Source organism: Filicampus tigris, chromosome 11 (assembly GCF_054856515.1).
Source record: "Filicampus tigris isolate MCC_2025a chromosome 11, RoL_Ftig_1.0, whole genome shotgun sequence".
Classification (NCBI taxonomy): domain Eukaryota; kingdom Metazoa; phylum Chordata; class Actinopteri; order Syngnathiformes; family Syngnathidae; genus Filicampus; species Filicampus tigris.
In genome coordinates this window covers 20,767,421-20,789,252 of record NC_141227.1, presented here as the reverse complement: position 1 = coordinate 20,789,252, position 21,832 = coordinate 20,767,421, and the positions used below count along the sequence as shown (strand labels likewise).

Genomic DNA, 21,832 nt, shown 5'->3' with positions numbered 1-21,832 from the left:
CACTCATCTCTTAGACTGTGAACTGAGCTTTTTTTTTTCTTCCCCCCCTCATGTTTTGAAATCACCTTAAATCTTGAACCGACATTTTGGATTTTATGCATGAATTGCCTACATGCATTTTATCCAACATTAAGTAAAGAAAACTGTCCAGTAACTACAACACATTTCACTCAACAATATGCGACTCTGCATAATTGGAAAAATGCTGCCCAACAACATCCAAAGTAGAACAACAGGTTTTATTCGGCAATATGTGCGACTCAGCACTTGAATAATAACCATTACAACAAAGAGAACGGCGCAGGGACGTTGTGTTGACTGAACTCTACAAGCCGTAGTCAAAGTTGGGTTTGCCCTCCATGTAGGTCTTGTAGAAGGCCTTATAGATGTCCACGCTGTGCCCGCTAACTTTGACAACCGGGTCCTTGGACATGAGCTCCACCCATTTCTTCAGCTCAGCAGCATTGTCCAAGCAGCTGGGAGGTCAAAGGGGAATCATTTGTCGTTATTATCCTTAATTCCAACCCTGATTTATTTAACGGTGTGCTTACGTCCGACAAAAATGGAATCATTATGATTGACTTACTCGTTCAACCCGAAGGCCTCCAGTCTCTCAAACCAAGGCCATATCATGTAATCGGTCATGTTGACCGAAGCGCCACCGAAGAACTTTGTCTTCTTCTTTGCCAGGTCCTGGAACATGGCACGTATACACAACTATTGCCATGGTCCAAAAGACAACTAGCATTCGTGATAATCAAAGCACTACGAGAAATAGTAAAACCTACATGGCTTAATTCGCTGAACTTCTGCTTCAGTTCAGTATGATGTCCAGAGACGTCCTCTCCTTTCACTCGGCCCAATGGAATCTTGTAGGTTAAAGGCGTTATCTGTCACAAAATTGAGATTGCACTCTTAATAACAGTGGTAAATTGACTTGTGTGTTTAATGTTTTCCATGACCAAGCTCGGTGACCTTGGAAAATTTCTCCAGCAACATCTTGTGCTCGGCTTTTCCAAACGGCGTGTCGGGGAGCAGCCTCTTCTCAGGATACACCTCGTCCAGGTACTCGCAGGTGATGGGAGACTCGTAAATGACCTCGCCCGCCGGCGTCTCCAGGGTGGGCACTTGGCCGAAAGGGTTTTTCTCCAGGAACCAATCGGGTTTGTCTCTCAGGTTGATGTTAACAATGTCGTGCCTAATGTAGAAAACAGAAGAAAAAAAAAATGTCATGTTCGGTTTTGAATCACACCGAAGGGGTGAGTAACTTACTTGATGTCTTTGGCATTTAGCACCAGTCGGGTTCTCTGAGCAAAAGGGCAGAACCTCATGCTGTACAGTCTGATGGAGCCAGCTGGAACAGGTCCGGGCGCGGCGCACCCTAGGCAAATAATAATAAATAAATAAACATAAATTTGTAACAAACACTTTTCCGTACCTATCAAAAGCACATTCAAGTAGCATTTTTTTTTTCCAAGTCTGAAACGCGGGACAAATAGAACAATTATATGCTAGTTAACTTCATGCCAAGTCAACACTATTTATTCCAACTTTGAGGGGGGAAAAATATTTGGACATTTGTACTTTTTTTTTTTTTTTAGCAACATTAATACATAGAATTGCCATGAGGGAACCAGAATGCAGGCGTGGGGGGGAAAAATCTAAATTCTTCATATAGAGGTATCGTAATACCTTGTCGTGAATAAGTAATGAAATCGCCACAATTGTTAGGCTGATCAACACATTTGGAAAAAAAATGCTGAGTCACACTCCCATGATGTGGAACTTTTTAGCTGCTCGCTATTAACATAATTGTAGCTCATCAACGGCATTTTGCCACTGTGAATAAATCATAATCTCATTAGATTACCTTGTTTACTCCAATGAGATTTATTTTATGTATGAAAATAAAGCAAAGCGCTGCTGCTGGAACTAAATTTAATAGGGAACTCCCTACTTTGAAGCTCGATGAATGTGACACAAAGGTTATTGAGTCGTGTTGCATTTGTCAAGAAAATGGGTGATTGTCACACAGAACGACATTCAGAAGTCATAATTTCCTTTACTTCTGCAGTATTGTAGCTGAACTTCGGTTACATAAGCGAGGTTTTGCCAAATATAAACCCACATTAAATGTCTTACCTTTGGAGACACACTTTACACTTGACATTTTTACAATTAAACGGGTCGGCGTACAGGAGGATTTGTTCGACAAACGAGTTGATTCTTCCTGGGACAAAAAAGAAATAACGACGAAGTGAAAAATGTGTTTAATAATTTGCGCTCACTTCCGGAAAAGCACATCGGCCAATGAGAGTTGAACGAGGAAGTGGGCGGTGTCACGTATTTCTGGTTGCCAAGGATACGCTCGAGCTGGTTGTCATGTCGGCGTTTTGAAGAAGCCTACAAAGTGGTTTATCTCGTTAAAGTTACAAATAAGGTATTAGATTTGTTAGAAAGTCGAATGTTCAAAGTAGTTTTGCTGCCCTACAGGGGAAAATACTGGTTTCATTGGTTGAATCTGAGGTATTACAGGCAGCAACAATCAATATTATTCATCACGTCTTGGACACTTGTTCATTATATTTAACATTGGGTTTATTCTCCACATATTCCAGGTTAAGGTGAGTTTTATCTTTGTGACCGACGATGCTAATTGTGTTGAATTTGCCTATTTTATAATTTGGAGGCAGAAAAATGACTTATGACGTTATACCCAGTAGTCTAGCTAGCTAGTATTTCATATTCGATTGTGTTATGACGACATCGCGTGGGAGCAAATGACTTTAAAACTTGTGTGTTTTGGTTGTCATAGTGACACTTTCAAAAATAAAATGACGCAATTACACCGCGACACAAACTGTGAACGTTCTCCGTTTAGTTTAGAAACATGCCAGTGACATTATAATGTCTTAATGATAATATGTGATTGTGATAATATAACAATATGAATCCCCACCGTCCTACTAGCGACAATCAAAAGTTAAATGTACTATTTCATTTTTTTTGTTCACGGTGGACCGTTTGGAAACAAGCCGTCGCATATTTATGACCTTCATTCCCCTCGCCCAATTAATGCTACGACTAAATACAACGCCATCACCATTTTCCTAGTTTTAACTGTAAGATTCGGACTCTTTTACTTCCACGTGTAGGCGTTTAATGGGTTGCTCAGTTGCGTGTACAGTACTGTATATATTTTCATGTGCAAGGTAAGGGTTGACTCATTTAAAGCTCCGTTTTAGTGGCATCTTGTGGCGAAGTAGGAGACAGCAAAACGCCATTTGAATGAATGCATTGTTTTGTGAGTACTGATCCATTGACTGTGTAAATGTATGTATAAATAATATGTAGTTTATGACTTGGGGAAACAGAGTCTACATTGGTGTCTTTGTATCAGTTTCTTTTTTTTCCACAAAATAATACCTCAACGTTTATGATATTGAATGTGTTGGTGTGTTCCCCCCCCAGGCGTTATACAGAACTAAAGTCTTGAGTGCCTGGTGTGTTTAAACCAGCTCAATCTACCATGCATACCAATACTGAGTCTACTGAAACGCCTCAGGAAAGTGAGGTAAACCGTATTCCATTCGGTATCTTCTGTACTGCGTTGCAGTTTCTACCTTTGCATCATCCCAGAGGTCATTTTTGATCCTCAAGTGTTACACGGCATGTTTATTTTTATTTGTACTAATTATTCAACAGTGTCTAAGCGAAGATGATCTGAATTATTCAGACACAAAGGAAAAACTGCGGGCCACGATGGAGGAGATCCGAAGCACTGTGAGTGGAATGTGTCATCCTCATGAGCTCTAGTATATAGAAGTGAAACACAAATGTACAGTTAAGCTTAATAAAACGGTGATCGACAGAATGGCTCCATGTTGTCAGATCCAAGAGATGATCCGGGAAAATGAGAGCGTTCCCGAAATCGAGCGACTGGAGCTGAAGGAGTTTAACGTGGACGACGACAGGCAGAGGATGCACGATGCCGTGTTGGATGAGGAAGTTTCCAAAGTAAGACGGGCAGTAAATGTTTGTCTTTTCTTTGACTCCATTTCTGATGGGATTCTTGACGGCAGGTAAGAGATCAAATTGAGATGGAGATTTTAGAGAGATGCTACAAGCGTGATCTCATCAAGAGGGACTGCTGGGATTCTCTGAAAGTTAAAGACAGAGCTGTAAAGGTATGTAATGCATTCTCATACCAACTCAAATGACAAAACGGGCATAGCTTATATGGGATTGTCAATGACTTTCAGGCTTTTCACACGGAGCACGAGGTGACAAACTACCCGCTCAAAGAGCGACCACAAACCGAGTTGGATGCACTTAGGATCGTTGAAAATAAGAGGAAGGCAGAACTGGCTGTAAGTGAAACTTCGCCCAATGCCCTCAACCTCCTAGTTTACATTCTCATGATACAATATTTGGCTGACTGTTTTTTTTTTTTTTTTTGTGAAACAACGGAGAGAGTAATCCACACTTAGAGATGAAAAAATGTTACAATTATCAATGACCAAAATGATCAAGGTTATCGGTATTATAACAATATTGTCAAAAGTGAAATCACAGAACACACACTAATATCATTGCAAGATGTCGTTTTTTGAACACCAATGCATATATATGTACTGTATATTCATCCATTTAATTATGAAAAAGTACAAATATTTGGCAGACTAAAATTAGGAAGTCAACCCAAATATTTTTTTCAAGAATATGTTCTATGCAAGCCCACTAGTTGAAACAAGGTATTCTGATAAATATTGTGTTTGTGGAATATGAGGTAAGCAACAAAATTCGCCCATTTTTAGCCATCTCTAGGGGCGGCCATTTTGTTACATCTGTCGACTGAAAATGACATCACAAACGCTCATGTAACGATCAATCACGACTCAGCTTCAGAAAACAGATGAGCTGCGATTGGCCGTTACCTGAGACCTGCCTGTTTTTTTGGGAGTTTTTTGTTTAACGAACACACTGTATTTTAATGTCCTTTGAGAGTCAAGTGTTCTATGAGGTGGAACTTGGTATAGAAAGTTTGTGAACCACTGCATCACACCTTTTGAAAAAAGCAAAGGGCCCAAGAAAAGGGTGCAGAGGACGAGGCGGAGGACTTGGAGGCCCAGAGCGGAGTTGCGAGCAGCTACTCCGCCGAGCTGGGACTGGCACACCCTCACCTCTACGACCAGTTCAGCCTGCACACCACCGAGCAGAAGCTGAACCAGATCGTTCTGCTTCAGGTGAGAATCGCTTCACGATATAAAAATTTGCCATGTGATAGTGTTGTAGCCATGACTTTGTGAAGCAACAATATTGCGATCCACAATAACTATTTGGAAAAGCGTTTGAATGCTCGTCTACCTTGCACAATACAGAATAGGCTCTGCTGTTGCTATGACAACCTTGAATCATCTTTAGCTTTTATTTTTGTTGGTGATTGTATATTGGCTTATACGACCGATGTCTACTTCTGCTCGAATTTCTGCATATTACCATTTCTTTTTTGTTTCGTTGTTTCATTTCAGTGTTGTAAAGCACTGCATTGGCAGTAGAGGGAGCCAGTGAGCAACAAAATAATGGTGCTCCTGCCATACAGTTATGTATGCTATCGTGCCATTCTCCTCAAATGGTGGAATAAAGACTGTAAAGCGAGGGGGGGGTTGAGCACCACCTGTGTGGTGACATCTCTCACTTCTACCTTCCCTCAATTCTCTCCCCCCGATTATGCAGGATGTGATCTTCCGAATCAAGGTGGCTCTCAACACCCAGTTTGACAAGGTGTACAAGCAAAAGGTGCAGGAGATCAGCCGCGTGAAGGAGAGGAACAAGCAAGTCAAGGAGCTCCTGGATGAACTGGAAGTGGACGAGGAGCTGTGGGTGCCCGTCCTGAACGACAGGGAGGTGCCCGAGAGGGTGTTCGTCGTGGACGACTCCGAGGTGACCCCCCCCCCCCAACCACACACACACTCTTATCAGACATCGTTTGATTAGCATGTCACTTTTGTTCTCGGTTAAAGAGAAGTCTTCTTGGGATTTACTAGATAAAGGCCGAAAAGTACCTCACCCCAGAGCAGGAGAAGGAAGAGGAACGGAAGCGGCTGGAGGAGCAAAAGCGCCTGGCTGCCAAGGTGCGCTGCCAAAACAAACGTGGAATTGTTTTTGAAACTCCTGTTTGTGGTTTGGTCCAAATTCTTCCTGGCTTGGAGACCGGACCAACCGGCGAGCTTGTGTACGTTTGCATGCAAACTGGTCGCAGCAGCAAAGGGCACTTAAAAAGAACAATGGACTTGAAAGAGATTGAAGCCAAAAGGTGAAAGAAAGAAGTCAAAGTGAAGAGTGTCTGGCTGGCAAAATTCCCTTGAAGGTCCATCCATCCATTTACATTTATTTATTATTATTTTTTTTTTTTTTTACAACAGTTGTCTTCATTAGGGATGTTCGCAAGCCACGTATCGCTGGCGTCGGCCGGAATCCTCGTACCTCCAAAATCAGCACTTTTCAGTTCACCTCCAAAAACTGAGCAAGTCATTTCCAACTCTTTAAATAAGTCAATAAATTGTAAACATGCGTGCACTTTCCAATCGTATAGATTCGTGGGAAAAATATGACATTTCCCAAATTGTGCCATAGGAGGTTCTGGCCCGACGCCAGCATTATAGAGAAAAAATTCCTTATTTTAACAGAATTGCACTTGGTCAGAGTACTTTTCATGCAACATGCCGTACTTGCATTTGTATATATGTTAACAAGAAATACTCCTTTGGCGATGTTACATTGAGAGCTACATTCCACTCGCTGCGCTTGTTTTTATCTATCAATTATTGCCGGTCTTTTGTTTGTTTTGGTTTGTCTGAGAAACGTCTGCCTCGGGCGCTTTCACATGACACGTTTCACCAAGCCGACGTAAGCAACAGGGACGACGATCAATCACATGACATCACATGATGGCACGCAGTCGTGAAGCCCCACATGTCGGTAAAAGTTTCAATGTGACTCATTTACTTTAAAAAACGGCGGAAATTTGAATTGTTTTAGGGACTGTAAAGTGACGTTTGCCAATATCTTAATTTGAACACTTCTTTTTTCAATAGATTTTTTGCCTGTTTGACTTAAAGGGGAAGTCAACCCAAACATATTTTTTTCACGAATAATTACGTTCCATGCAGTCCCACAATCTGAAACAAGGCAATATGATTAATAGGAAATATGAGTCCAGCCGTTTTTAGCCAGCTCAGGGGTCGGCCATTTTGTCACTTCTGTCGACTGAAAATGACATCACGGATGCTCAAATAACAACCAATCACGGCTCAGCTTCAGGAAACAGGTCAGCCGTGATTGGTCGTTAGCTGAGCCCTCAGTAGTTGTGATGTCATTTTCAGTCGACAGAAGTGACAAAATGGCCGCCCCCTGAGATGGCTAAAAGCGGGTGGTTTAACTCTTGTTCCGCAAACGCAATATTTATCAGAATGCCCTGTTAGGGTTGCCTTCGCCTTTAATTAAAAAAAAAAAAAAAAAAATGAAGTTACTGAGTGTTTGAGCGAGTAATTATTTGAATGAAGAGGTTAGGCATTCCACTTGCATGTGATTGGATGAACCGTGAATGCTTTAAAACCATTGACCATGTTCTTGTTTTTTCATATTGATGAAAAAAAGAAGAATATTTGCCAATGATTTAGTTCGTCATTCACGCATTCATATAATTTAGTTTTGGATTCACAGTAGAATTGCCAAAAACGTCTTGTCTGTTTCAGAGTGATGATGTCCGAGAAAGGGCCCTTGATGACATGATGGACGGCGTTCTTGAAGTGAAAAAAGACAGTCTGTTGAAAGCGGTGAGCTGGCAATCTTTTTCCACACAAGCTCCATTGAATTAAAAAAAAAAAAAAAAGTGCCAAAAAAGAAAGAACGGGAAGTGACTATTGAATGTACTCCACAGGAAGTACCCCAGCCCGAGTTTGTCCTGGCCAAACCTAACCACCAGTGGACCGAAGAAGAGAAAAAGCAATTTAAAGAATATGAAAAGAAAGCCAAAGAGCTGAACACAGAGAAGGACAAATACAGAAAGGTATGCCAAATTTCCACCACACCTACTTTAAGACTTCGAGAAATACTTTCTTGCTCATTCTCTTGTTTTCCGTTCACTGTGATGATTTTTAGTCACTGGAAAATGAAATCAAAAGCCTTCAGAAAACCACCAAAGAGGCCACTGACCGCTTTGATGAAGGTTTGAAAAAGCTCTTTGAGATGAAAATTAAGTCAGACATGGCCATATGTCAGGTGAACAGCACACACACACACACACACACACACACACACACACACACACACACACACGCCCTCGTCACACATGCGCACACACACACAACAAACTAAAGCCATAATGCTCATTGTGGATTTCTGAATATGTTTTAAAACCATCATAAAGGGGGGAAAAAGATACATGACATAACAGGTAATGGAGGCAATGTCACAGATAATGACAATAGGAGTACATTAAAATGTGAAATATCATTTTCAAAATAAAATTCCCAAATTAAGGGATTTGTCCATTTACTTCCTTGTTCCACATTTCTCGACCCAATTCGAAACATTCTCATGTTTTACATTTCAGCATTTATTCCAGAATATTTCCATTCCGCTTCCGATTTTCAGCATTCACACGCAGTTTCCACAGAAACCCAATTTATAAATGTATTTTTCAAACGTTCCTTTATTGAGATGATTTCTTTATTGCCTTAATTGCATTGCATTTAATGAAAATCAGACACAAGTTTGTTTTTCACAGGAAGAACTGAAGATTAAAACACTTAACTACTCCGTGCTGATGGAAGAGTTGATGCAGACTGAAGAAATGGAGCTGGTGCAAAAACTTAAAGAAATGTCGGCACGCAGGGTAAAATGACACTGCTAATGTGTCCAATTTGCGCAGTGCGCAAAGTTTCATTTTCCACTTTTCTTTCTCCATGACCCCCTATTTTGACCCTTTCCTGTACTACCCCCTTGACCTTCCCACTCGCGTTACAGACGAAAATGGGCGAAGAGCTGCAGACTTTTGAAAAAGAAGTTGAATCGTTCCAGGAAAGCTACGACAACATTGCGGCAGACGACAAAGTAAGCCTGCCGGTAGCGTTCGGACGTCCTCTTGACAAGTGAGCGTCTATCTTCACAATCTTATGTCTCTCAAGGCTCAGGACAAAGACTTCCGGAAGGAGTTTGCTAATCTGCACAAAGCTCATGTTGATCAGCTGTATAAACTGTTCAAGCGAAGACCTAGGTTGGTCATTATTACTGTTTTCTTTCAAAATACCTGTGCTTGTGCTGCCTTGGCAGTGTAATAAAAGTTGTTTTTTTGTTTTCACCCGCTCAGAGGTCATAAGAAGAATGCCATGGACGAGCTGGACGCTCAGAAGAATATGCCAGAAGGACTGAACCAGCCAGTGTGGGAAAGGTTTTGTCAAATCCGCAGAACAAAAATAGACACCGAGCATAAGGTGATGATTTAATACTCATGCAAGAACCAGACATAAAGAAAAAAAAAAGGCTCACACAATGGTTCATTTTATGTCGGTCACGCTCATTATCATCCCGCAGTATTGATTATGCTCTAGCTCGTTGGATCCGAAGCTTTTTACACCAAGTACCGCCTAAAAAAAAATACGTAACTTTTTACCACTATAATGACCATCATTAAAATACCGTAGCATACTGGGCCCGAGTGTCATCAAAAACCGGGCAGAGGAGATACAGGAAAATGAAGAAAAAGCGCCCTTTTTGCTTAGCGGGACATAGATCTGACTGTCATCCATCTGCATAGCAATGAAATGAAATGAAATGCCATGCTTTGAAAACAGCAGGGGCCCCGAAATTGAACCCTGCGGAACACCATATGACAGTGGAGACACATTCAGAACCAGAGCTCTGTTTGCCTAGTATTGATTTCTGACTTTGTGTTCTTCTGATTAAATCAAGCAGGAATTATCCCTCCAACCATGAACATTCCTAACACTCTAATTTAACCTAATCCAAATCGTCATTAGCATTAAACAAGTCACATGTGAAACTTACAGTTGTGTAAGGAGGTACGGAATTGTTTATTTGCATACGTTTGTAATACTTATGAACCTTTTCGCGCAGATCAAAGCCACAGCAGCCACTCTGGCTGAGATGCAAGCAAATCTGATCAAGAGGCGGGAAGAGGACGAGGCCGCCGAGCAGGAAATTGAACATCTCGCAACAGAACTAGAAAAGTGTGTGAGGCTTCATTTATTCCGTATCATGAAAAAAAAAATGCCTTCTTAATGGCTTTTATACAAATTGTTGCGTTTCTGGAGTGCTTGCCGCCCACCAAGTGTTGAAGTTAGACAAAGTCGATTGCGGGGCGCCTATTTCCCAAAAATGTGTCATTGTCAATTTGGCCCGATTGGCCATGTCTGCTGCATGAAAAGTCTTTGTGTCTTTTTCCGCGTTGACACCTTCAAGCTTGCGTCAGGAGAAGAAGAACTTCCTGACGGACATCACGGTCCAGTTCCTGCTTAAACAGGGCCAGGTGGAGATGACCAACATGGATCTCATCCCCGACTACAGCGAGTCGATTCTTCTCCACAGGGGCAAGGTGGAAGAACTCAACCACACCATCAGGGTCAGTGGAGCGCACTCACTCACCCGCATCGCAAAAGTTCAACCGGCGTGACGCCTTTTGACGTTTTGTTCAATCAGACTCTGGGCGAGCAGAAGATAGCCATGATGGTGCAGACCAAAGACTTCCGTAAGGGCATCATCCAGGTGGAGTGGGACAACACCATGAGGAGGATGCAAATAGAGGATCTGAAGAACAAAGAACGGGACATCCAGAAGCTGCGTCTCACAGAAGACCACAAAGAGGTGCGTGGCTCGTCTATTTTAGCCTTGACAAACCCGAATAATTGCTTTTTTTTTTTTTTTTAATTTAGGTAAAGCAAGGCAGCCTTAGTTAGATAGAGCTTTACATACACGAGGTAACTCAATGTGCTTCACGTTATTAACTCGTTCACTGCCAATGACGAATTTATTAGTCTTTTCACAGTCCAGCTATTTAATCCCTGGAATTTATTGATATTTTTTTTCATTTTTTTTCAAACCTTAGGTTAAAAGTGGGTCTGAAAATGTCTGGCAGTGAATGAGTTCAATAGGAAGTCAACCCCCAAACATTCTTTGCAATAATATGTTCTATGCGCCTATCTAGTCTAAACATGGCATTCGGATTAATATTGCGTTTGTGGAATATGACTTAAGCAGCAAAATACACTCATTTTTAACCAACTCAGGGACGGCCATTTTGTCACTTCGGTCGACTGAAAACGACATCACAGCTGCTTAGGGCTCAGCTAACGACCAATCACGGCTCATCTGTTTTGTGAAGCTGAGCCATGATTGGTTGTTACCTGAGCAACTGTGATGTCATTTTCAGTCAACAGAAATGACAAAATGGCCGCCCCCCTGAAATGTACAAAACCAGGTGCATTTTACTAATGAAATCATATTCCACAAACAAATTTAATCACAATGCCATGTTTCGACTAGTGGGCCTGCAAGAACACATTCTTGTAAAGAACATTTTTGGGTTGACTTCGTCTTTCAAGTTCCAACTTTGCGAACTAACCATAACCCAACTCGACCCTTTCAAACGCATTCTTTAATCAACCAGGGCTGGGTTGGACGCCAGGTGTCCCGATACCTCTGTCCATGATTTATTTTCATTTTTATTAAGCTTGCAAAAACGCCAGCTAGTCATAAAGCAGTTTTCGGCAGCCACCAAAGGATTTCTGAGCAGATAAATGAGTAAAGGATCTTATCAGTGGAACGTCTTCAGGTGAAAGCCGCTGCTTCTTTATCGCCGTTTAAACACTCGCAAAAGCAATTCAGGCATCAATCCCGAGTCAACGCACGACCTAACGGGGAGATACTCCCACACGTTTAAAACACCCTTAAGACATGTCCGGGCCACAGGGAGTTGAGTATCTTGGAGTATAAACAGGCCCCAGAAAGATCAGATGAGTCACGCGTCCTGGTCTTATTTTTAACATGGCGATGACTGCGCATGAGAATCGGCGCTCCAGGCCCTAATGCCCGTTTACTTTGGCAAAGTGTTCCGGTGGTTCTCCCGTGGCGAGCAGCGCCGCTTCCTGCTATTGTTCAAGCCTCTGGAACGCTGACAAGTCAAACGTTTGAATACAAACAAATCCATAAAGTGCGGTCGTAATGTTTATTGCGCAGTTGTTTTTACACCAACATGGCAACGCGGGATATTTCACAGTGTGTTCTCTGTACGTTTTTTTTTTTTTTTTTTTGTCCCCCAGTATCTCAAGACAGACAGCGACAGCCGTGTGTGCAAGCAGGCGCTATCTATGAAGGAGACTCAGGCCCTGCAGCTAAAGGTAACGCAATCACATCGAAAATATTGGGGACAAGGGTGATACAAGGGGTTCCCGGGACATAAAATTCCTTAGGTCCTGTGGTTGCTTCGCCTGAAACATTGACATAAATCGAGTCCTACAAAGATGAAAACGACCCCAAAAATGTCTTTAAAAAAATATGTTCTAAGCAGGCCTTCTAGCCGAAAAATGGCATCCTGATCAATATTGTATGTGGAATACGATTTAAGCTGTTAAACCCACCCAGGGGGGCGGCCATTTTGTCACTTGCTGTCGACTGAAAATGACATCACAGTTGCTCAGGTAACAACCAATCATGGCTCAGCTTCACAAAACAGATGAGCCGTGATTGGTCGTTTGCTGAGCCCTAAGCAGCTGTGATGTCGTTTTCAGTCGAGCGAAGTGACAAAATGGCCGCCCCTGAGTTGGTTTTTGCTGCTTAACTCATATTCCATAAACACAATATTAATCAGAATGCCATGTTTAGACGAGAGAAGGTTAAGAGAACATGTTTGGGTTGACTCTTGAATATAAGTCACTGTGAGTCATATTGATATGATTAAGTTGTAACGATTATTTCACATTAGCGTCTTTATACTGTATTATTTAATTACTTCAGTTTTTGTTTTGTTTTTTTGCAGTAAAAAAAAATCTTCACTGAATAAACAAAGTTGATCATCTTTTGGGCTTTATTCAGTTCCTGCGTTGTGACAAGGCCTTTAAAACATGATGCCCCTTTGCTACCCCCCCCCCCCCCTTTAAAGAATTATCAAAAGGACGTGAAGTATCGCAAACAAAAAATCCGACACCTCCAAGCTCAGGCGGCCATGAAGGAAAAGAAGAACGCCGCTTTGGACGAGCAGGTCCAGGACATGCACGTGACCGTATCGCAGATGAGACACATCTACGAGGCCTCAGGTAACCAAATTCAGATCATGTAATTCGGACTTCTCCTTAAAAAAAATTTTTTTTTTTTTTCTAGCTACGGAGAAAAATGAGGCTGTGAACACGGAGCGGCGCTACCAGGAGGTCCTGCTGGTGCAGCGGCTGAAGGACACAGCCAGGTTCCAGATGGAGAAGCTGGCGTTCCTCAGCGCCGAGGCGCATCATTTGAGGATGAGGAACGTCCCTTCGCTGGTGCAGATCAAATACAACTGAGCCTTGCGCCGGCAACCAGGTTTTATTTACACTTCTTTTAAATAGACACAAACTACAAATCGAGCTGTACGGGACAATAACAAAGCAGCAACAAATAAAGAACTCCATATGATTGAACATTTGCTCACGAGTATTATTCTCAATTGGACTGTGCAGTGCAAAGTCAAACACCTCGCAGGTTGTACAATTTGGAGTTTGATCAAACTTTAAAATGAAACACTCAGTTAAGCGAGCATCAAAAGATATTGAATTAGATATATTTATCTTTTGCCGCATTACCAACTTACACAATAGTAAACTCAATATTATAGTAAATGTTAGCCATAAATATCAATCGAATGAAAATACTAAGCACAGCCTTTGTAAACCAAGGCCCCGCTTTACATTTACCGTTTGACTCTGGAAATCATAATTTGGATTTCCGTTAGTTTCCCAATTATTTTTTGTGTTCTGCCGTAGATGTTGTAATGGATGGCTTGTTTTCAGTAGGCACATCCAAATGGTAGAAAAGTTCATGTATGCAAAAAGTGAAACTCATGCATTACATAGACTAATTGAATACATCAGAATATAATTTTCAAAAGGCCAATTCCTACCACGTTTCAGTAATGAAAATCATTTGGATTGTAACAGTCTAATTTCTTGATGGTAAATTAAAACTATAATCATCCAATTTCTTAAAAAAACGATTTCATCCTTGTGTAAGAGTTTCTATCAGTTTCAATGTTTAAATTTAGTTCAATTTAATGAAGGAATTTAACATCAATGAAGTTTTCCCAATATTTTCTAATTCAATGGGATGCACCTGAATATGTTTGAATGCACATTCAGGAAGCAAAGTCCTCCTCCGTGCGGTCAAAGTGCAGGATTTTCTCATCCAGACCAAAGAGGTCGATGAGCTCAGACAGGCTGGCCTTGCGTCGCTCCACAGTGACGTCCGACTGAAGCTCATACAGCGCGTTCTGAGCGCAAGTCCTCCACTTGTCGGTCAAGGTTCGAAGCTGCGCCAGGTCATTCTGGAAAGGAAGAAGAGAAAGTGAGAAATCACGCCAAATCTTGCCGTCTTCAAGTAACCCACCTTGCTCCTGTACATCTTAACCATCCTCAATCGACGTAACGCCTCCTCCTTGTCCTTCACCTCCCGACCGAGCCGCTCCCGTTGTTGTGCAACATCTTTGGGGTGAGAGTGCGCCGGTCCAGGAATCCTCACGGAAAATTTTTCACTCCCAGGTCTGGCTTCCTGGCAGTTGGCGTCAGCAGACAAGACAAGTGGAGGATTTTTATCACCATCATCATCGTCCGTCATCCGGGAATGTGTTGGAATTAGTCGGGCGTCCTCATCGACGCAAAGACGCTTGGCCACGGAGAAGGGCGAGGTGAAGGAGCGCCGTGTTCTCTTCAGACGCGCCTTCAGGGAGGAGCTCAGCTTCTGCTGAGGCTGTGGAGACCAGATGGCAGAGTGTGTGGTCAACAAGACTCGGCTAAGACAGCGCTTCTATGTTGACATTCATGACACATCTAATAACATCCAATAGTATCCAAAGCATCCTTTAGAAACTTTTTGTTTTGTTTAATGCAGTGTACCTACTTTAGCTTTTCCGAAATGTGTATAACAACTCTTAGTATAATACAATGTAGTTATTACACAGATTTAGGCTATGAGCATTTTGGATTACTTCATTATTTATTTGATGTGGACATCACAAAAACAGCACGAAGCAGATGTACTGCTTCAAGTGTTTTAGCGCGAGTGCTATTTTTTTGTCCCCATGGATTTTTAAAAGGTAGGCTGCTTACACTACAAGAAGGTAGGTAGGGTTAAAAAAAATAATATGACATACAAATTAAATAAATAATAAAAATGACGACTCTATACAAACAGTTTAGTTTTAAAATAAAATAGCACACAATAATTCATGTAATACGTTTAATTTACCGTCTCACTGGACTGTGAACGATATACCGATTTAGATGAAACATTCTCCGGCGTGACCTCCATGAAGTAAGCCGCTCTTCGCTCGCAGGCGCTGCTCAAAACGATTCAAAAGCAACGTCCATATGAATCCGAAAAGAGAAGAGAAAACAAGCTATCTTTTGAAAAAGTAAGTACAGCGGTGAAAGTACTGTGAGGAGTTCTTTTCTTCCTCTACATACTGGCATATCAACAGTTTTCTGCATTTCCTGTTTTGTAGTTCAGAAGCCCTCCAAAGCCTGTGATTGGTGCAAAGCTGATGACGCATGCAGAAGGGGCATTGTGGGAATTGAAGTTATTTTTCTTTGTCACTATAATCTCACGACAACTCCGTTCAAAACACCTGAAGTTGCATCCAGTTGGCGTTTACCTCAATTTAAATAGTCTTTGTGATAGATTTCTGTCAGTGCTGTTAGGTTTCACACTACATTTTAAGTAGAAATGAAGTATAATTTCGTTTTAGATCATAGGCCCTGTGTTGTCAAGACTTATTTATTTCTTAGCTACCCGATAGTTTCTATGGGGGAGTCATGAAGTGATTCAACACTTCCCACCAGTTGATTCACCTCCATTCTCAGATTTGTTTCACCAGTTTCTGACATTTTGTTCTGTAACATCATCCTGCCTAGACACACTTGTGCAATTTCACATATTCCACGATTCAACTTTGTAGCGTATTCTCACGACTGAGTCAACTTTTACTTTCAGGCTCTGGTTGGGGGGGTTTTCAGCCAACGCGAGGCAAAGCTGGCTATCAAGAATCTCGAATCCATGTGAGATGTGAGTGAGGGTGCCAGCTTCTCATCCAACACAGGTGTGTGTGTCATGACCCCCCATAAATTTATATCAAGTCTGCACGGGCATCCAAAGCATCTTTTTTATGTTAGGGTTCAACCATGTGTCAGTTTTATGATATTTTCAATGTTCTCGCATGTGATTGAGCGTCATGCTCAGATTCAGTCAAAATCCAGCAAGGGCATGGATTTTGCCGTGCACAGAGAAGCTCTTGTTTTTAACTCCCCGGGCGATTTATTTTCTGTAACGTGTGAAACAAGCCAGCCCATAACAGCAACAACAAAATAGACTCCAACATTATTTGGCGTTGCTTCCAAAATGTGGCAGAGAAATGACATGGCTGACGTTTCAACAGACTCTGTTACAAGAGTGTGTATGTGTGAAAATAAGCCACAGTTATGATGAGTGATGGGATCGGTTCTAATTATAAATCGCGGTGATGAGTGAGTGAGATTGTCTGCTTTGGGGGGGCAGCAGTAGCTCCGTGTCGTGTGGGTCAGTTGCCGGTTTGGACTAGTTGCTGGAGAGAAAATCAAGTTCTCTCATATTTTTTTCTGTGCTTGGATTTACTTTAGATGGGCTCAGACCTCAAGATGGGCTAGTCACAATATTTTGACAATGAGAGATTCTCTTGAGTTCATTAACATTGAGGTGGATAAATGAAATAATTGGCTGTCATTTTTGTCAAACCTCTTAAATCACAGCTGAAAATCTGCACTTATGGTCCAATCAACCTCGGTGGTGTATGAAAGTAAACTTTTAAAAGGCGCCCATCATTGTCCAAATACGTCTGCACCTAACGGTAGTTATTCCCATGGTGCATAATCAGTGTTTACATATTCTATTCCTAGTATGCGATCTGCAGTAATGAAGTAATCATTGCCTCGCATTGAACCTTTGGACCTCAATATGTTTATGCAAAGCTAATCTGCTCGTTGTGTTTTATCAGTAATGCCGAGCACAAACATGTCTGTTGAAAAAAAAAACAGAAAAAAACAAAAACACTTTCAACATTTCCAACTTTTTTTTTTCCTCCCCGCAGTCATGGAATTCGGCAAATTTTTTTCAATCCATTCCTTTCCCCATTAGGTTTGGCTTTATTCAACCTTGCACATAGATGTGAGTGGACCCCCCCCCCCCCCGGCCCCCGCCCCCTCCTCCCTCCTTCTCCGGCCGCTCACTGTCCTCGGGGCCATTTGTTTTCCATCAGTGGAGCAGAACCGAGTCACGCTCGCCGTGAGTCATGCGGGTGGGTGGAGGTCAGTGCCGCATGGGCGTGGTGGCTCAGGGAACCCACCGGCTCGAATGGCTTCTCGCTGGAGAGATAAAGAATGTCTGTTCCACAAATGAAAATGGTCGGAAACCTTCCAAAAAGTACTTTTTATTCACTAAGTGCCGTTGAAGAATGAACCCTTTGTTTACGTGAGGGGTGATTTGCTTGTAAGCCTATTTTTTTTCTGTAGAACTAGAAACTTTTTAAAACATGCGTACAGTAGAACTGTCTCCCTTCTGTCTGTGTCTGATTTGTGTTGTATAGCCTTATACACTGTTGAAATTTGACATTTTGCGCATAAAATGTACAGAATGTGTAATATTTATAATACATGCTTCACAAATGTATTAAACTCACTCCACAGAAGAAAAAGAAGAGACCACACGGCATCGTAATACTAAGTGCTTTAATGCAGACTCTTTCAATGCAATCTTATGATGTTTGAACAAGAATGTTATTGTTTTTTTAAGTTCAGAAATGCAAGTAAATTTTAATCAGACATGGCTTTACAGTATATGTCCCTAAATGTATTTTTGACAATGATTTCAAAAACGTCTTTACTTTTTTCCCTAGCACATCAGGTTTTCGAGATATTTTCATTTTTTTGTTTTGTTTTTGAGTTTGACCAATAAAAGCTTATACAGATTTTACCATACGTTGTAATTTATAGCTATGATATCTCCCCCTACAAAAAAAAAAAAAAAAATCAAATTGTTGCTGGACCTAACCCTTATTTAAAAAATATTACAAAATATTCTACAATGAAAACATGAAGTGCAAAAGAAACAAATGAGGGCCGATTCAGAATCAACGCAAAAAGATACTAAAACATTTTGTACAAATTTGTTGACCAGTGTAATGTGCTTTACTATTGCTATTACAAACAGTATTTAGATCTCCTAAATAGGGCTTCTACTTGTACTTTGTACATAGCCATTAAAAATACAAAAACATGTTTTTACCATTGATGCACCTACCACGATTTAAAGTGCCTCTGATTAACCCAAAATAAAGTTCAGTTGTTCTAGTAGGCTTTTCCTGACATTTTTGCTGGCAACTCACAAGCCATGATGAGTAGAGAGATCCTTGTTCAAAAGTATCAGTCAAGGGAATGGTAAAAAAATATATATATATAATTTCCAAGGCATTAAATCGAACACAGTGAAGACAGTCCTCATCAACCAGGGAAAATATTGCACAACTGTGACATTGCCCAAAACTGGCGTCCAATTTCCAAAATTGATTAGAAAAAAAATGGTCTAGGAATACTGAAGGAGCAGCAGGAATTTCTGGCAAGTACTGGTTGTTTAGTAAAACAATCTCCTGTCGTACTCTTATGTCTGGGATGGGGTGGCAAGATGGAATCCTACCAGGGAAAATGTATTCCCAAGATAGAACTGCGGCCTTAGTGTCACTGTTGCTAGTGTTAGCACAAAACTTTCCACCCCCAAAATGTCAGGAAAAGCCTACTAGAACAGCTTCACTTAGTGCGGTAACAACATTTTAGAAATTGTTATTATGACAAAAACGAATACAGCGTGTTGACTTTTTATATCCACTATACTGTATCTCCTTTCATTATATGCAATGTAGGCTATAAGTGTCTTTTTTTTTTGTTTTTTGTTTGCATGGGCCCAGAAGCTAAGCATGGAGTGTCGCTTGTAATTATACCATTAAACTGTCACAACCAAGCCTTTGAGAAAAAAAAACAACACAGTTGCATATGCAAAAGTGTCATCTTCTGTGTGTGTACTGTGCTGTATGTGATAAAGTACAGTACAGTAATTCAGTGTAATAGCAGTGGATGCAAACCACAAACTGCATACCAATTATTGTCCGTGCAATGTGTGCCGCAGATGTTAGCCAGCTGCAACAGGATGAGTTTTCTTTTCTGCACACAATCGCCCTTCACTCTAATAAAAGATAGGGAAAAAAAAAAAGGTTCCCACCCCCTCCAAGAAAAAAAAAAAAACATTTGGGAAGCAGTTGTGACCACTGAGGCACAGGAGGAGTTTTCACTCACTGTTTTCAAGTTTGCAGACGGACGCATTCACGTGTCCTCTCCTTGTGTGGGACTTTGGAGCTGCGGACTCCTACACCTGCCTGCCAAGCGGCGCTGAGGGGCGCGGCCGGGACCGCTGCCCGCAAATCTCCGTTGCGACTTTACTTGGGCAACAACAAAAAAAGTCACAACAAGGAGCGGAGAGGATTTTTTTTTAGGAACATCCCGGGGCTTCCTCGCGCACGCTGCCCCCCTCCCCTAAGGAGCTCCACGCGGACGGGGGGACTTGATTGACTCCGTTGGCTGGAGGTATGAACACAAACACTGGAAATACGTTTTAAAAGCACGCTTTTGCTGCTTTTATTTTCTTGCGGAATGTGCGTTAATAGCAATCACTTCACTCTGGAAGTTTTCAAGGACTTGCTCTGCTTACGCTTTGAGTTGGAAATGCACAAAATGCTTTTGTATGCCATCTTTTTTGTCCTTTTTGATCATGTTAAAATTAGTCTGTTACCATGATCTCTGGCTACTTTTACATGCTCTTTACTAGTCTATTTACATCTCTCCTAAATATATTCCACGAGTTGACCTGCCCCCCCCCCCTTAGACTACTTAACTGTGACAGCAACCCCCTCTTTATGTTATTTATATTTCCAGGTTATGAGGTGACGTTAAACAGGCTACTAGGTGACTTAAAGGAATTTAGGATGTGGATTCTTTAAATGCAAAAAAGTGTCTGGTCAGCATTGGAGGTGGGGGGGAAAAAAAACAGTAAACGCACATGTTTACGGCAGATTGAGGAAATAGGAAAAGTGTTGGATACATTAAATATCCTCAGGGTGTGGTGGGTGGCTCGCATCTGGCCTTTTGAGCCTTTGTTGGCCACAATAATGCGGCTTTAGAGCCTTTCTCGTCCTGTTTTGTATGTTCTATCAGCTATTCATAAGGGTTTAAACATGTCTGGGAAGGTACAATGTGTTGTGTTCAAGGACAAAAATGTACATGATTAGTATTTGTACGGAACAAGGGCTTCTACCTTCAAAGATGTTGCTTTTATACACTTGACATTTGGCTTTTACAACTTGGCATGTGACTTTTTTGGCCCTGAAAAGGTATAAACAGTTATCCCGGAGGCCCTGCTTTAATGTATGCTTGCACACTTTTACGTTCTACGCCAGTGATTCTCAAATTTTTTTTACAGCTCCACTTAAAAATATATATTTTTGCTCTCTAAGTACCACCATTGTGACCAACATTAAAATACAGAACCATAGCAGAAAGGGGTTTCATTCCTAAAAAGTAGATATTTTTATAAGCTACTGGAAGAATGTTAACAGTTTGACCATTAACAAAAATTAAAAACACACAAAAAAATACTTCAGTAATAATCAAATTAAAATGGTTTGCACTTAAAAGTTAAAAAAAAATATACCTGAATAAATTTCTTAAAGACAAACAGTTCTTAAAGATTTAAAATTTATCCAACTTCAAAGTTAAATACAACTGACTTGTGCTTAGATTCGTGACTTGATTTTTCCTGAAATGTATGTATTTGAGAATAAGTATCATCAAAACAATCTAAAGAAAAAGCAAACCTGGTCAACCCTCTCCATCGTTGTTGAAAGTGAATTCTTGCAGGAACTGTTGACATTTCACGTGACGGCACCGGGTTTTGAAAAAGAAAAATCTGATACGTGGGGGAAAAGTTGGAAATCCTGTTGGATGCCTTACATGACGGTCCAACATTTTGTCACGACAACCCAAATTACAAACAAAATGTGCTTCGAGTTGATCCTTGTGGTCCACCACAGCCCATCTTTTGGAGTAGTCTTGACATTTAGCTTTTGCAGCAGGGAAAGTGCCTTTTTTCGGCACTAAAATCATACACGCATTTACCTTGGAGGCTGGTAGTTCCTTTATCATGCCTAAATGGATAGAAATAAACTCCTCCACATGTCTGAAACAAGCAAAACTTGTTATTTACGAATAAGATTGGGTTTCAGTGGCATGAAATTTCCAATGAAAGCATGAGTTCCATGCTCGCCTTGTGACCTTCTTCATCCTAGAAACTCAAGCGAATCTTGTGACATTCTTGTGCTTTCCCCCCCACCTCTCATTGGATTATCGTTTTTATAGCCCAATTGACATTTAACCGCGGTAGAAGCATAACAACAGTTGGTGCGCACGCACAGCGACGTGAGTGGGGTCATCGCTGT

General features: G+C 41.3%; 3 protein-coding genes across 4 annotated transcripts; 1 reads left to right on the top strand and 2 right to left on the bottom strand.

Moving 5' to 3' along the window:
- Positions 1 to 220: 220 nt before the first annotated feature.
- LOC147140098 (glutathione S-transferase omega-1-like) lies at positions 221 to 2,311 on the bottom strand. Its single transcript, XM_086045515.1, has 6 exons — positions 2,143 to 2,311; positions 1,273 to 1,381; positions 976 to 1,198; positions 789 to 890; positions 587 to 693; positions 221 to 476 (listed from the first exon to the last, which is right to left on the bottom strand). Exons 1-6 carry the CDS (start codon positions 2,168 to 2,170, stop codon positions 326 to 328), a joined length of 720 nt encoding a protein of 239 aa, XP_085901641.1. The 5' UTR covers positions 2,171 to 2,311; the 3' UTR covers positions 221 to 325.
- A 44-nt stretch (positions 2,312 to 2,355) lies between these two features.
- Positions 2,356 to 13,691, top strand: cfap43 (cilia and flagella associated protein 43). Of its 2 annotated transcripts, XM_086045510.1 has the most exons (22): positions 2,356 to 2,624; positions 3,472 to 3,574; positions 3,706 to 3,783; positions 3,892 to 4,017; positions 4,083 to 4,187; positions 4,263 to 4,370; positions 5,079 to 5,246; positions 5,737 to 5,943; positions 6,048 to 6,134; positions 7,758 to 7,838; positions 7,943 to 8,071; positions 8,164 to 8,283; positions 8,792 to 8,899; positions 9,031 to 9,117; positions 9,192 to 9,280; positions 9,374 to 9,497; positions 10,141 to 10,253; positions 10,486 to 10,645; positions 10,723 to 10,887; positions 12,342 to 12,419; positions 13,181 to 13,334; positions 13,399 to 13,691. In XM_086045510.1, exons 2-22 carry the CDS (start codon positions 3,530 to 3,532, stop codon positions 13,572 to 13,574), a joined length of 2,508 nt encoding a protein of 835 aa, XP_085901636.1. In that variant the 5' UTR covers positions 2,356 to 2,624; positions 3,472 to 3,529; the 3' UTR covers positions 13,575 to 13,691. The 2 variants fall into 2 exon arrangements, with proteins under 2 accessions (XP_085901636.1, XP_085901637.1); XM_086045511.1 differs by lacking the exons at positions 13,181 to 13,334; positions 13,399 to 13,691 and adding an exon at positions 13,058 to 13,150.
- On the bottom strand, positions 13,563 to 15,765 carry sfr1 (SWI5-dependent homologous recombination repair protein 1). The gene is made up of 3 exons (XM_086045516.1): positions 15,511 to 15,765; positions 14,653 to 15,012; positions 13,563 to 14,590 (listed from the first exon to the last, which is right to left on the bottom strand). Exons 1-3 carry the CDS (start codon positions 15,571 to 15,573, stop codon positions 14,402 to 14,404), a joined length of 612 nt encoding a protein of 203 aa, XP_085901642.1. The 5' UTR covers positions 15,574 to 15,765; the 3' UTR covers positions 13,563 to 14,401.
- Between the last annotated feature and the right edge of the window lie 6,067 nt (positions 15,766 to 21,832).